This window comes from Natator depressus, chromosome 15, assembly GCF_965152275.1.
Source record: "Natator depressus isolate rNatDep1 chromosome 15, rNatDep2.hap1, whole genome shotgun sequence".
NCBI lineage: Eukaryota > Metazoa > Chordata > Testudines > Cheloniidae > Natator > Natator depressus.
Genome location: NC_134248.1, coordinates 21,987,360 through 22,002,878, shown reverse-complemented (window position 1 = coordinate 22,002,878; position 15,519 = coordinate 21,987,360). Strand labels below are relative to the sequence as shown.

Sequence of the window (15,519 nt, the reverse complement as noted above, 5' to 3'; positions counted from 1 at the left end):
CATTCTCAGTGTTCCTTTTTGCAAAAGAATTCAGTAAGTTGTGACAATTTATCCACAGTAGCGAAAGTTTCACAACAGGGTAGCACAGTAACTCCACAGTTAAACTTGCTGTATTTATTTTCTTGTGACCCTGAAAGCTTCTAGGTAACATGAGAAAATGAATAAAATCTGAATGGGCAAATGACTTTTTTTTCTCCTCCTTACTCATTTTTGTTCTCTTTAAATTTCACTACATATATTTCGATTAAAAATACCACTATCTTCCCTCTTTTATGTTTTCCTTTTTATCTTCATTTCTTTCCACTCTAGTACACCAAAAGATTTGAAAGTGAACTGGGGTGGAAGATAAATCTGGAGCAGGTATAATGCAGTTTGTGCTTGCGACTTGGAAGATGCATTTGCTCCTCAAATGAAGACTTTAGGGACTTCAGTTCTCTTTTTAAATTTGCTTCACTTTTTCATGAATTGAACGTCATTACGATGAGTAACCAGAAGAGCCCAACATTAATATATGCAGCATATCCAGAGAGGTTGAATGATTGACCAAACTTTTAAAACTTTTAAAACATTTTAAAAAATATATTTCCTCACACACACACAAGGCAATTTTCTCCAAATACTATTAAAATATATTTGCACATAGGAGGGGCAACTAGAAATCTACATCTCAAAATAAATCTTAGCTGCATTCTAACTTCTATTGTAATACCCTTATTTCCATTAACTCTTACACCACAAGATCCTGTTGAAGTCAATGGAGTTACTTGTAGTTAAGATAGTATTCATTGTGGGTATTCACATTCTAGCCCTTAGAAGTTATCATCACATAATAGGTTAATGTATTTTATTTTCTGTTTGTTTGCATTTGATTATGGCTTGGATCCTGCATCCTTCACTCACGAGTAGCCCTGTTTACTTGAATGGGATTGGTCATATGCGTAATGGTTGCAGGAACAGGTCCCATAATACTATTCATACTCCTTTGCTTCTAGCCCCTCCACAACTTTTTTCTTTCCCCCCCGTTTCTATTTTTAATTATAAAGATACTTGAAACAGAAGGTGATTTTCAGCAACTCGGCCTTGCAAGGATAGGGGCTTACAGAATCTCTTTCTGAAAAGATAAAATCCTGTTGCAGAACTTTTGTTCATTTGAGCATTCCCTACTGCAGTTTCACCTCTTGTACTGCAATAAACCCCTCTTGAACCCTCTTTGACTATACCATGTAATTTTTAACCATACATGTGGAAAGTACAGAATATTGTTATGTTTATGATGACATTATTTTTCATCAACAGCTATTTTTTTCATGTCTGACTTCTTCCCGTGACCACTGAGACAGTTGTTGAGTTGAATATCACAGAATCTAGAGATGGAAAGGACCTATCAGGTCATCTAGCCCATATCCTAAATAATCAAGACTCTTCCTGACTGTATGTTTTCTAGTGGTTTTTGTAATCAGTTTTAAAGGAACCTACCGATGACGCTTCTACCAATTCAAGTACAAAATTATTTCACAGGCTCCCAGACCTCATTATTGGGAAGATTTCCCTGTATGCAGTCTACAGTTTTCTTTTCATCACATTTCTCCTGTATCCACCCCCACAATCTTCTGCTATAATAAATATTTTCCCTCCATCTTTGATGTTTACAACCTCAAATAACTGTAGATTTTTATATCCCCTCTCTCTTAGCAGCTTAGTCAGTCTGTCTGTATATATATATTCAACACTTTCAATATTTCCTCTTTGTTTAAAACATCCTGCAACTGATATGGCAAATAATCTCTCAGATGCACATCAAAAGTAGTCCCAGAAATCAAGATGGTATTTGCATAGAATGCATTTGTAGGACGTATAGTCCTATACTCATGTGGACATTGAGTATAAATTTTATGTGGTTATGTTTTTAATAAGTTTATGTTAATGGCTTTAAATAAGTAGCTTTGAAGCAGCTTGACTTTGAGCCTTGATAGAGTGAAATAACCTCTCACCCAGTATCCCAGATGTTGTGACAGTTCTGAAAATTCTTATTTATGAGACCATGTCCATCTGGGGAAGTGTAAGCATGAGATGTGTGAATGGGTAAGGAACTACTTTTGTAAGTTAAAGGACAATGGGCCATAAGTTATGACCAGGAAGATAACAGGCCCCAGTGGACAAGAGGCATTGAAGAGTTTCAGCTGTTCACCTAAACTCAAGGGGTTGAGATCATCTTGACAGAGTAATCTTCTGTTATTTACTCAATGTAACTTATTTGGGGCAAACACAGACTCACGGAGGTGTCTAAGAAAATGTATCCTAAAAGAGAACCTCAAAAGCGGTCCAAGAGTCAGAATGACATTGCCTAATTGAAACTGGACAGTGCAGTTGAGGTGGGAGACCTGTGGTTCCCTGATCTGATCAGAAGAGCACAGAGGCGGTCCTGTGCGATCACACCAGCCATACAAGATGAGGTAACTGAGGAAGAAGCGTGCTCCTCTCCAAGGCCCCCAGAACAACTACTCAAGGGCTGATACTGCAGCTTCCCTTACCAAAGAAAGCAGAAACAAAGACATCTCCAACCAGCCAGCTGACCCAAGAGCAACACCCACTAGCATGACAGTACCTGAGCCAGAAGACACTGCCTGGTTGCCCAAACTGCAGTTCCTGACTGACTCTGAAGCTCAACAAGACATGCAAGCTAAAGAACAGATACTTTTTCTTTTTCTAAGTAACTTTATTCTTTTTGTTTCTTTAACAGGACATTTCAGCACCTGTGCAGGGATGTCTAATAAGAAAGAGCTAACCTAAACTTTTTAAAGCCTGGATGTGCATGTACGTGGCCATTAATAGTAATGGCACATGCATATAAGCCCATAGTGTAAGCTGCCACTGGGTATTAACTAATGTAGGTTTGAAGTAAATCTTACCATAGATCGTTAAGTCACCTGGGATACATAAAAATTTATACCTTAGCCCATTCTTTCCACAAGGGAAAGTATAAGCTGCTAAAACTCATAGGAGCAGGCAAATTAAATAAGGCATTTAGTCATTGGTGTTAGGTTAACTTTGTGGTTTGTAATAACTTGACCAATTGTTGGTCTTAAATTATACTTTTTGTTGTTATCCGATTTTAAGTTGTAGCATTATCAATATCTTGATTGACTAATTCAATTTATATTGTAATATCAATATTATCATATTGTTAATACTTGAGGGAAGTATGCTGGGGTTCCTCTTGAGACTTCTTCCACTCAGTTCCCCAAGAACTCAGTTTGACTTTAGTTTCATCACGTAGGTTCCTTTATTCTGCATACTGCAAAGCTACGCTGAGTTGATTAGACTTAAGCATATGGGATGGGTATAGGGCGTACCATACATCCAAAGTTACACAGCAAAACTTTTTCTTAATTGCATTTTTACCAATACTAATAACACGTGCATTTTTAACTGTACATTGAATTGCATCCTTTTGGAGTCGCTTGGTTACTTTGCAGGAACCCGTTTTTGTAGAGCATGATTTGTTCACACATTGTTTATCCACAACCTTCTTTTTACCTTGTTATAGGTTTTAGGCTTATTTTGTTATTGTAAATGATTCCATGGGTGTTCCTCCTTATTGTAGGTAGTGCAGACATTTTGTTTTTAATCTGATTAATTTACCTTCCCAATTTTGTTTTTTCAAGAAATGAAACCTTACCTATGTCCAATTGCTTAAGTTAAGCCAGGCGTACAAAATATAAGAAATTATATAACTTTTTAGTTATTAGTGCTTTTGAATAATTGTAATGACACACCAAATTGATTTTCTATGAGCAACCGGCAGGGAGGTAAAAACAACCCTAAATTAAAGGGACTTTAGTTAAATATTCACAGAACACTGGACTCAAGTTCTAAAGAAACCCTTATTATCATTACACATTTGTTCACGTTCTTATCATGTGCTATCTTTGTTAGGACATTTAAAGTAGCAGGAGACAATTTATTCATCAAAATGTAGAGTAAGCTTGGTCTAGCGGTTTTTCCCTGCTATTGTGTCAGGAGACATGGGTTCTAGTCTTGGCTACTACTGACTTGCTGTGAGACCGTATACAAGTTGCTTCTCTGGTCAGTGCTTCTATTTCTTCAGCTGGAAAATTGGGGATAACAATATTCCCAAACATGTAGGAAGGCTCGATCTGTTGGAAAGCTTAATTTATTAAGATGAGTAATCACAGAAAGATCTTTGCATGTGAAGGTGCTGGAGAAGCACAAATTATTAATAGTTTAACAAATAGAGAGGGCCTAGCATGCTTATATTCACTTTCAAGGTTCCACAGTCAATCCCCACCTTATCTATCATCTCTCGTTTACTATCAAGCTATTGATGCTCGCCTTTGAGGGTCCCATGATGCCAGCCTCCCTTTGGCCCCTTTCTAAATTTTCAGTCAAGCACCTTTGTGCTTTCTCCTATGCAGTCCCACGTGCTCGGAAGGCATTCCCTGTAAACATCCTCAAAGCTACCTCATTATCCAACTACAGATCCCTCCTCAAAACTCTCCTTTACTGTGACTACAAAATATTTGAGAATGGTTAGGTTGTTGGTGTGCAGAGACCACGGCCTATCATGCTGACCCGTATCATCTCATTGTTCTCTTGTATGCCCCCATCTGTCTGTGTCCAGCTGTTGTCTCGTCTTACTCTTCCATTGTAAGTTCTTAGGGGCAGGGACTGTCTTTTTGTTGTGTTTGTACAGTACCTAGCACAGGACTATGGTTTCCAGGTTATTAGGGCTCCTAAGTGCTCGGTAATACAACTAATTAATAGTTAATAATAGTCTCTTCATCTAACTCACCTCACACAGCTTCCAGCTTTTTTCTCCAGCTGCTGGCAAAGCAGTCTTAAGGAAGGAAGGAAGGAGCTGTAGTGGTGTAGATCCATCAGAAGACATTAAGAAATATTAATTGTTAGCTATGTGTAATGGAAGAAGAATCTAGAATCACAAGATTCAGATTGTGGTTGATGAAGTTGTTGTAAATTTCTTGTAGATACCCATTACAGACATAGTGAGCTCCTTTAAAAACAACATTTGTATTTTGAGTTCTTTCCAAAGCTTGGCCTTAAAGCTACCGACCATCAAAACCTAGCTGTACAAGCCTGCTCAGTAATTGATCAGATCTGAATATGAGGTCACCCACAGCTGTGAAACTAAGGAAGTCTTCTTGCACTGTCACTCACATTCCTTACACTCTGAGCAAAAAACTATGCTTATTGAACTTGCAGGCATAGCTTTTGACTTTCTCTAGCACTCAGGGCAACATGTTGACAGACTGCAAATGTACTATGAGCTCTGCTTTCTACAAAGTTTAGACCAGGGATAGTGGATTATTTTTTTGTCAAGGTATAATCAAGGTCCAGACTCCAGAGAAAATAATATAAAAATAACAATAATGATAAGTAGTAGTAAATAAAAAGATTTTGGGGTCCATTCAAAAGCATCTGGTCATCCAGATTTGGCCCACGGTCTGCCCACTTACTACCCCTGGTTTAGACAATAGCAGTAGTCTTATCAAAACATTCTGGACCATTTCTTTAGTTTAAGTTCATTTGTAAACGGCAGGTGTTTAATATAGTGTGTTTGCAGACAGTCCCTCTGGATTTTGATCATGCTAGGCCCTGTGCTGAAGCAAAGACATCTTTATTGTTGTGAAATGTTTGATCTATGGCTGTTTTCACAGTATCGAACATATCTTAGAGATTATTCTTGCCTGTCAGCAAACTAGTGTCTCCCTAATAGCCTAACTCAGCCTGTTAGATGTGGTTTCTTACTCTCTCTGCATCCACAGAATTTTCATTTTGCCTCATCTGCACTTATAGAAACTGTTCATACAACAAAAGCTCAGTGATATCTTATGAGATGTGAAGTCCTCAACGGCTTTCCTGTTCGTTTGTTTGTTTGTTTTGCAAGGGGAAGTTGTTTAATAAAATGCACTGTGTGACTGATGACAACTCTTACCTGGTGCATCATTAGGGAACACAAGATAAAATGTTACAAGAACTCTTTTGGCTGTATGAGGAATCTGACTATGGAGGTCTTTTGCACTGGAAGTAACTTTCTGAGACCAGTAACTTGAATGCTGTGGCTACGAGGTTTCTAGGCATCCTGCAGAACTGATTGGCTCAGAAAGCACTAACATTTTTGTCTGTGTCTCCAACATCATTTCAGTCATGTTGCTACCATGCAACTGAAACTTATTTCTGTGGGGATTGGGGTTGGATGTCTGTGCACACACAAGTATTTGAGTGCTGCTTATATTGTAATCACTACCAATAGACAGGTTTCAGAGTAGCAGCCGTGTTAGTCTGTATCCGCAAAAAGAAAAGGAGGACTTGTGGCACCTTAGAGACTAACCAATTTATTTGAGCACAAGCTTTCGTGAGCTACAGCTCACTTCATTGGATGTATTCAGTGGAAAATACAGTGAGGAGATTTATATACACAGAGAACATGAAACAATGGGTGTTACCATACACACTGTAATGAGAGTGATCAGGTAAGGTGAGCTATTACCAGCAGGAGAGCGGGGGGGGGACCTTTTGTAGTGATAATCAAGGTGGGCCATTTCCAGCAGTTGACAAGCACGTCTGGGGGGGTGGGAGGGGGTGGGTATTAAACATGGGGAAATAGTTTTACTTTGTGTAATGACCCATCCACAGTGCATCTGATGAAGTGAGCTGTAGCTCACGAAAGCTTATGCTCAAATAAATGTGTTAGTCTCTAAGGTGCCACAAGTACTACGAATAGAATTACTTCTCCAGAACAAAAAGTGTTTTCTAAAATACTTTGGGTATGTGTTTCATACTCTGTTCTGTGCAACAAAGTACAATGTTTATCTGACTAACTCATCCGTAGACAGTGTCCTTCATAATAATTATGCATTATGTGCTCGTTCTAGAAAGAGAACTAATACATTAACATGGGGGCAAAAATTAAACCCTACGGTCCCCACACTGCTTTAAAATACGGTGTTTTGCACAGTCTCGTAAATCAACTTAATCAACTCATGTTTAACCAAAAAACAAAACCAAAACAACAACTACCCAACTTCTGTTCTTCTTGCTCATCTGGTTATGATTTCCAAATGCCTATTTATAGCTTTTTTTCAACCTACTAAATGAAAATAACAGATTTTGTTAGTCTTTGTAAATAAGCCTGCTTAATTTCCCCCCTTTACAGAAGTGTTTTAATAAATCTAGAACATTCTTCCCATTATAGTCACACATTTTAGATTTTTACATTAGTTTTCAAACAGATTCCTCCACTAATGTTTTAAATGTGTTTGATAGTGCAGGGCTCAATTGTGAGCAAGGGGTAGTGATGGTCCAAGAAGTCACTTTACTTTCCCTCACAGGTAATTCAAATGGTCAGATCCTGAACAAAGGGCTACTGCTGGGCCACTACCTGCCTCCGAATTTCAGTCCCTGTTCAGCGGGGCGGCTTATATGTGCCCTGCTCCCTACTAAGTCTGGATTACCAGGTGGCAAACCATCCCGCAGTTATTAATATTTTGTATTGCAGTAGCTCTAGAGCAGTGGTTCTCAAAGCCGGTCCGCCGCTTGTTCAGGGAAAGCCCCTGGCGCGCCAGACCGGTTGGTCCGCGCTGCTTCCCCCAGCCCCCATTGGCCTGGAGCTGTGACCCGCGGCCAGTGGGAGCCGCGATCAGCCGAACCTGCGGACGCGGCAGGTAAACAAACCAGTCCGGCGCGCCAGGGGCTTTCCCTGAACAAGCGGCGGACCAGCTTTGAGAACCACTGCTCTAGACGACCAACCTGAAATCAAGGCCCCATAGTCTCAGGTGATGTACAAACACATAAAAAGAGAAAATCTCTGCACCAAAGAGCTTCCAACCTATACAGGCAAGAGGAACAAAGGGTGGAAGAAAGGGAATATCATCATCATCATCCCCATTTTACAGATGAGGAATTGAGGACCAGAGCAATTACGTGGCTTGCCCAAGGTTACAAAATCTATTGCCAAGCTGAAAACAGAACCCAGATCTCCTGAGTCCCAGCCCAGTGTCTGAATCATAAGACCATCCTTCTTCTCAAGAACTAAACATGAATCTACCAAATATGGTTTTCTATAGCACGATTTTAAAATCTGACTTCCATCTTAACCTTATAGCATATTTTTGCAAATATTAAACTGTGGAAATTTATATTTTCCTTTTAGGTGTTTAATGTGTATGTTTTACTGCTACATAAAGACATATGACTGTCTATGTGTTTCTTTATAGGTTGATCCACAGTTTACAAGTGAAGTCAATGAAAAAGTTAATAGGTAAGCAGTTATGCTCCTTATCAGTTTAAAAAGAAGCAGAAAGTTAATTCTAGCCTTTTATTGTCTAGATCTGTGTGTGCGCACAAATCCTTGTACCTTGTGTGCACAGTTGTCTGCACGTCTAACAAACTAATTCTGGTAGTTTGTGTACAAGGCTCACATATAAAATATTGCACGTTTGACTTTTCCAACAGGTAAGTAGAACTCTGTATGTTGTTTTGTGTTAACTTGTATCTGATTTAGAATTAGATTTCTGCCATTTATAATTCATGTGGATATTCTCATTCCACTCTTCCCCCTTGTTTCTGCAAAATCTTACATGCTGTTGGTGGGTGACAAGATAATCTGCGTTAACTCTTTTCTGCCTCTAGTTTACATGTTTTCTGATTGAAGGATATACATTTTGGGAAACAGAGATTTCTTCTGCAGTACATAAGAATCGCCTGGCTGGAACAGAACAAGAGAGCAGTTTCCTCACTGTGTTAGCCAGTGCCAGATGGACAGTTAAAAATCAGCACACAGCGTATGTGCTCTGTAATATTCTCTTGCAAGAGAAAATTTCTTCCTGGTCCTTACTGAGTGGATAACTCAAAGGGTCTCTTCTGGGCTTTTCACTGATGTTATTTTAAGTTACAGTGCTACTCTCTACTGTCACGCAGTTTATATAGTCATTTACATCTGTGCAAACTGGGTGTAAAATGCGACAAAATTAGAATGGTGGCATTTGGCAGTGTGGTCTAGCAGAGAGGGTGCTGGACTGGGATCCAAAAAAATGAGGGATCTAGTCATAGCTCTGTTATTGACCTGCTGTATGAGCTTCTGCACATCACTTCCCCTGTTTCCCCCTCCCCCTCTTTGTCTGACCGGTAAGCTGTTAAGGCCCCAGTCTCAGCTGATGTCTCTAGGCACTACTGTAATACAAATAATAGCTAATCATAATATTCAGTACAGGTGGAGAGCACTACACAAATGCTAGTAATAATAATACATTGTACATGCGGAATCTTTTATCGAAGGATCTATTAATATTAATTAAGACTCATTATCTCTCTCTTGTTTTTCCCATGGGCAAGTCATTGGGTATGTCTGCAGTGCAATCAAAAGTGTGATTGCAGCTTGTATACGTCTACCCATGCTAGCTACCCATGATAGCTTTAATCTAGTTCAGCTAGCTTCAGTGTGGCCTGTTCAAGCCCACCCGGTCTCCCTGCGTACGTACTCGTGATGCTAACCTATGTTGCGCCACTGCATCTTCATCGTAAGTGGTACTCCGGCTAATTAGATTAAAGCTAGTGTGGATATGCCTACATGAGCTGCAATCACCTCCAATTGCACGGTGGACGTACTGATACTTAGTGCAATCGGAACCATGATTCCTGACTGCCAGGGTTGTTTTAACCTCTAGTCTATACCCAGCTACCATAAATTCAGGGGAAAAGTCCATAGTGCATGCAGTAGGAATTGTCCTAATTATTCACACTTTACTTCCAGGGCACCTGGGGTACATTTGTTACAGGAGATACCTCAAGATGATCTTCACGCTGCTGTGAAAAGATGCTTTGCAGTGGTGAACAGCTCCATTTCAGAGGGGATGTCTGCTGCAATCCTGGAGGTAGTTACATCCAAGTGTTGAATGTGTGCAGCGTGTGAATCTGAAATTGCTTTGTATCTCTTGAAATTTATATCGACATTCCTATCCATATTTCAAAGCCAAAGCCAGTGAAGGCTAAAAACCAAAATGTTTTCTTTACAAGATTAGATTTTTTTTAAAATTAAAAATATATTTAAATACTACACTTTTATTTTTTTAAAGACAGGCTGTAATTTAATCAAGCCTGTTAAATTAATATTACAGAACCTTAGGTAGGATGATCTGGATTTCTTGTGGCTGTCACATACTCCTGGCTTAATATCCGTCTCCTTATAAAATTGCTAGAAAATGCTTTATTATTACATCATGTTACAGAAGCGAGTCTGAGGCTGGATTACTGAAGTGATAGATAAATTAATGACAAGCTCATTTTATTAATTTGCCATATTGGTGGCAAAAAAAAAATCTCAGGTTTATTTCATACCAGTCAAAGTGGGGTCCTGCTTGCTCTCATGTGTCTCCTACCAAAAATCATAGTTTACTCAGGCTCTGTCTACACTTACGGCAGCATGTAGAAGACAGCACTACATGTGTGGCTACATGCCAGAGCGACAGGCAAGCTGCAGCCCTCCTTGTTCCTGCTCTGCTGCCAAGGCCTTTCACTGAATCGGGACATGACACTTACGCAGGACACGACACTTAAAAATAGCAGGGTAGACGTGGGAGAGGCTACTTCGGCATGTAGAGAGCTGTGTAGGGTGTATACCCTGGGGCTTCAGGTATGTAAGGCACTCTACTCACCTAGACCATGCCTCACCATCTGCAATGCTATTTATACCCATGCTAGCTGGGAGTGCCGAGTCTATACTCTACATGCTGCCATAAGTGTAGACATACCCTAAGGCCTGGTCAACACTGAGGGGGGGCGGTAAGGGGGGGCGAGCTAAGTCGGTCTAAGTTACGCAACTTCAGCTACGAAAATAGCGTCGCTGAAGTCGACAAACTTAGAGCTACTCATGCGGTGTCTTCACTGCGGTAGATTGACTGCTGACGCTCCCCCATCGACTCCGCCTACGCTTCTCACTCCGCTGGAGTACCGGAGTCGACGGGAGAGTGCTGGGCGGTCGATTTATCGCGTCTTTACTAGACACGATAAATCGACCCCCGCTGGATCGATTGCTCTGGAGGTAAGTGTAGACATGCCCTAGGATTGTAAGCTCTTTTGGGGAGGAGCCATCTTTTTGTTCTGTGTTTGTATAATTCTTAGCACCGTGGGGGTCCTGGTCCATGACTGGAATTCCTACTAATTTACTACTAGTAATAATAATAATAGCAAAACTCCTATTGCTGTTCCTAACGAACGATAGCAGTTTTCACTTGTAGAATGTTTTTCATCTGTACATATCAAAGTTCTTCATAAATACTAACTAATTATGCTTCATAAGACCTCTGCAAGGTAGATAAATGTTAGTTAGGGAGCATGTCACTTATCACTGAACTGCAGCCACCTCTAGGGTGGAAGGCAGACACTGTTTGACCGCACACAGTAACATTATGTTCTTATTGCACAACCTATTAAGACCAGAAGCAGTACTGCATTTGGGCAAGGGCTAAAGAAGGTTATGACACTTCCAAAGTTTTCATTGTTGAGAAATGCTGGAGAATACCAACAGCATCTTATCTCTAATTCAAGATCTAAGAAGAATCAAGGAATACCAACCACATCCAACTGAAATTATATAGGGAAGTTAAGTAGGTGGAATATTATTATGTGAATCTGAATTTGCCAGGGTGTCAGAGTTAACATGTAAAGTGCTTTGAGATCTTTAGTTTCTGAAGTGGTTAGGAACTCGGTTTAGGTCTCCTCCAGAAAACAGCAGCACAGTAACCCCAAGCATCATGCCAGGGCAGCGGTTCAGTACTGACTCAAAGGAATGAGTGCGACCTGCCAAGTCACCCCCTCCACACCACCTCCTGCAGCATTTGCATGTTTCCTTAAAGGTCTCTCATCTAAGAAATGACCAACACTCAACCTGAATTACCTAGTGAGAGAGGGGGAGAACAGAACCTACATGGGGATACAAGATCTCAGTGGGTCTCCCACAGAACCTGGTGATTCTGCTAGGGGTAGGAATAGCTTTTCCACAAGGGTGGGGACCGACAGGGTAATTTGTAATAATCTCCACAAGGATTTTCTGACTAAGATTTCCAGTCCCCTCCCTCGTTTTAATGTGGGAGGGAACAATCTAGCCTAGCAGGCGGGTTAGTATCTTAACAAATGTTTGTTGAGTGAAAAATGTAAGTCAGTGTGAATTTACTCGAAAGAAACTATTGACCTCAGTTCAGGGATTATTGATTTTCGCTCTGCTTTGTTGAAGGCACAGTTCTGACAAGGTTTAGTTCTGATGCCCGAAAGACTAAATCAGTTATTAGCAGGATTCTGATAAAGGTTTGTGTGTGTGAAATAGAATATCACTACTCTCTATGCAGCTTTTCATAATTGCACTACTAAAGAATCGAGTAGCACTTCAAGGGGAAAACTGCCTTATTCTAAATTTCTATTACATAGCTACAGTGAGTAAGTTTCAAGGTGCAGGGCTGCCACAAAACCCCTATTCTCATTGAAAACCAACATATAAATAGAACAGTAAATGGCTTCCCATTTATTACCCTGTCAGTACACTAAACCACACAAAACTACTAAGCCAAAGGAGCACTCCTTGCACCAGTGCACATTGTCTTTGTCACACATCTCAGTCACTCACAATGTTAATTTCTTTCTTTCTGGGTGTCTGCCTCCCGCTGAAAAATTGTATTTTGGATACATAATCCCCCAGATGCTTTCATATACATTTCTCCATATTGAATTTAATTTTATTTCCTACTCATACAGTAGATCCTTTGGTATTATTTTTCTACCCTCACTGGTGTGCGTAGCTGCTAAACATGGCCCAGTTTAGTACTGTTTGTAGTTTAATCCACTTACAGCTATTTTGCAGAGACTCACTACACTGAAAATGGAGGGCTAGTCTTCTATTTTTGTAGTTGCTAAATACACTCAAATAACCTGTGAAGTAATTGAAGTGAAGAATGAAACTCCCCTTCTCTAAGTGCAAGAATTGACCCGTAATAGTTTGTCTGTCATTTTGCTTGTACATGATGCTGTTTAAAGAGGTACCATTCCACGCATTTTCCATCATTGTATTGATGGGATAATTTCAAAGCTTGTAGTCAATTTTGAATTGTGTTCATGCATAGTCATGCATTAAAAAATGTATCTACTTCCAAATATTCCAAACCGAGCTTGTTATGACTATGGATTGTTTTAAGTTGGCCTCTTCTTCTTGTGTATTTTGATGCTGTATATGTTTGTTTTGCTTTCTATTCTGGAGATGAAATAAGACAGCATCTGTTACTATTTCTGCTTTCACCGAATTCTTTATATATATTATTTTACCAAAGTTTTCTTAGTGTTGTTAAGAAAATGCTACCTGATAAATAGTTACAGTTACAGTTGGGATAAATAGGATCTAATATCCTTACAGTTGGGATAAATAGGATCTAATAGTGGAGGCTTGAAAATGGCCCTGGCTATTGAGTCCAATTCACTTGAGTGTGAATACTGTATAACATGTTCTCATAACAAGACGTGTTGTCTAATGGCCTGAGAATGTGACTAGTGTCAGGAACTCCTGAGTAATAATCCCTGCTCTGACAGTGACTCCCTCTTGGGCTTTGGACAAGTGACTTACGGCCTGAGAAGTGCTGAGAACTCACAATTCACATTTGTTTTTGATCTCCAGCTCTCCCCAGAGAAGGTGCTCAGCATTTCTGAAAGTCAGGCCATTAACCTCTCTTTAGTTTCTCCACAGTGCTGCTATTAAAGTCAGCACCAGTTACCATTCAGGAGTAATGGAGAGAACACAAATTATTTACCTTTACCTATCTCTGTGAGTGATATCTGTTGGTAAATGTTGACCTATTATGGTAGCCACTCTACTTACTCAAACCTTATTAGGGGCTATGTTAGAATGAACAACTGTAAAGAGTTATGAAGATGTCACTTCTAAGTATTATTCAAAAATCAATAGCTCCTTCAGGGCTTGTACTTTCTCAGAGAGCAGGGGACATGAAGCCACAAGGACACTCCATTTCCTTCCACTACTCACAAACTGATTTAGTTGGGGTTGGTCCTGCTTTGAGCAGGGGATTGGACTAGATGACCTCCTGAGGTCTCTTCTAACCCTAATCTTCTATGATTCTATGACCAGCACTGGGTCAACTGCTGAATGAAGACAGATGGCCTTAGTCCTACCTTGAGTGCAGGGGACTGGACTAGAAGACCTCTCGAGGTGCCTTCCAGTCCAGTCCCATGATTGTATGATTCTGTGGGCACATCCATTTTTGGAGTGTGCTAACATAACCTGAGCTGACCATGGAGGCCATGTGACAGTGATACAAAGAGCTAGTCCCCTTCAAAAGTCTGAGCATGCTGGCTCATGCTCACATCAAACAAGTTACTGAGCTAAAGTCCCAAACTGTATAGGAAAGATGATCAATGGACCATGCACTGGACTGGGATTCAAGACACCTTGGTCCAGTTTTTGGCTCAGTCATGGATTTCATGTGTGACCTTGGTCAAGTCACTTAATCTCATTCTTCATCTATAAAATGGGAATAATAGCTCACATAGGCGTTGTGAGAATGAAATCCACTGATGATTATGATGTGCCCAGATATTACAATAATGAGGGCCATATGGGCAGTGCACTTTTATTTGTTAGCTTACTTTAAACTGGACTCAGCTTCCTACTGTCTTTAGAATTGATGACAGTCTTCCATTGACCTCAATGAGAGCAGAGTCAGGCTCATAGTTTTCCATTAAGAGACTGTATGAGGCTAGCACTTTTTACTGACATTGACTCTTCAGCCACCTAATGCCTGTTACAAATTTAGAATGATTTTGATTTTGTATTAATTCCCTTTGGATAATTACACAGTAGGATTTGATAGTTCCGTGGATCCATGTCCCCTTAAAAACATCTCTGCAATCCCCCTACCTAATGTGGCCAACAGTAGGAAGAGCCATCTGTCAAGGTCTTGTTTTATTAACAAGACAAATCAAACTAAAATTTTTTGGATCAGAGATGGAACAAACATTGTGCTGGGGTTTAGAAACCAAATTCCTGTCTACTAGGAAATTTTAAATTTAGCAAGGTCATATATCCTGCACATGCTTAACTTTATTGTCGAATCATCAGTTGTCCCTTCAAACTGTAAAATTTTGTCTGGTTCAAATCTAGCTCTGGTTTGAAGTGACCAGAAATCATTACCATCTGATTGTTTGATCTAGTCATCTAAGACCTGTTTTTAGCATCCAAATCACAAAAAAATTGTCACAATTGCCACCTTTTCTTCTTAACAGTCACTGAAGAAGGGACAATGTGTGGGCTTAGAAAATAATCTTTGACCCCTTATAGATCAGAAATGAAGCACATTGTCGGGAGGGGGCGGGGAATTGGTTACTATCATTGTTCATATAATAACTTGCTGTGTAGCTATTGAACAAAAGATTTTGACTCTAACAACCTTTCACCACAGCACTTTTCCTCCACTCTAAAACGTACGT

The 15,519-nt window shown here is 40.0% G+C and overlaps 1 protein-coding gene across 3 annotated transcripts in view; it reads left to right on the top strand.

Annotated features, from left to right (window-relative positions):
• Positions 1-15,519, top strand: part of GLT1D1 (glycosyltransferase 1 domain containing 1) — an 87,839-nt gene that overhangs the window by 53,037 nt on the left and 19,283 nt on the right. For all 3 annotated transcript variants that reach the window (XM_074972696.1, XM_074972694.1, XM_074972695.1), the window contains exons 9-10: positions 8,256-8,299; positions 9,791-9,911. In XM_074972696.1, coding sequence (XP_074828797.1) covers positions 8,256-8,299; positions 9,791-9,911 — 165 coding nt within the window. The remainder of the gene's footprint in view (positions 1-8,255; positions 8,300-9,790; positions 9,912-15,519) is intronic.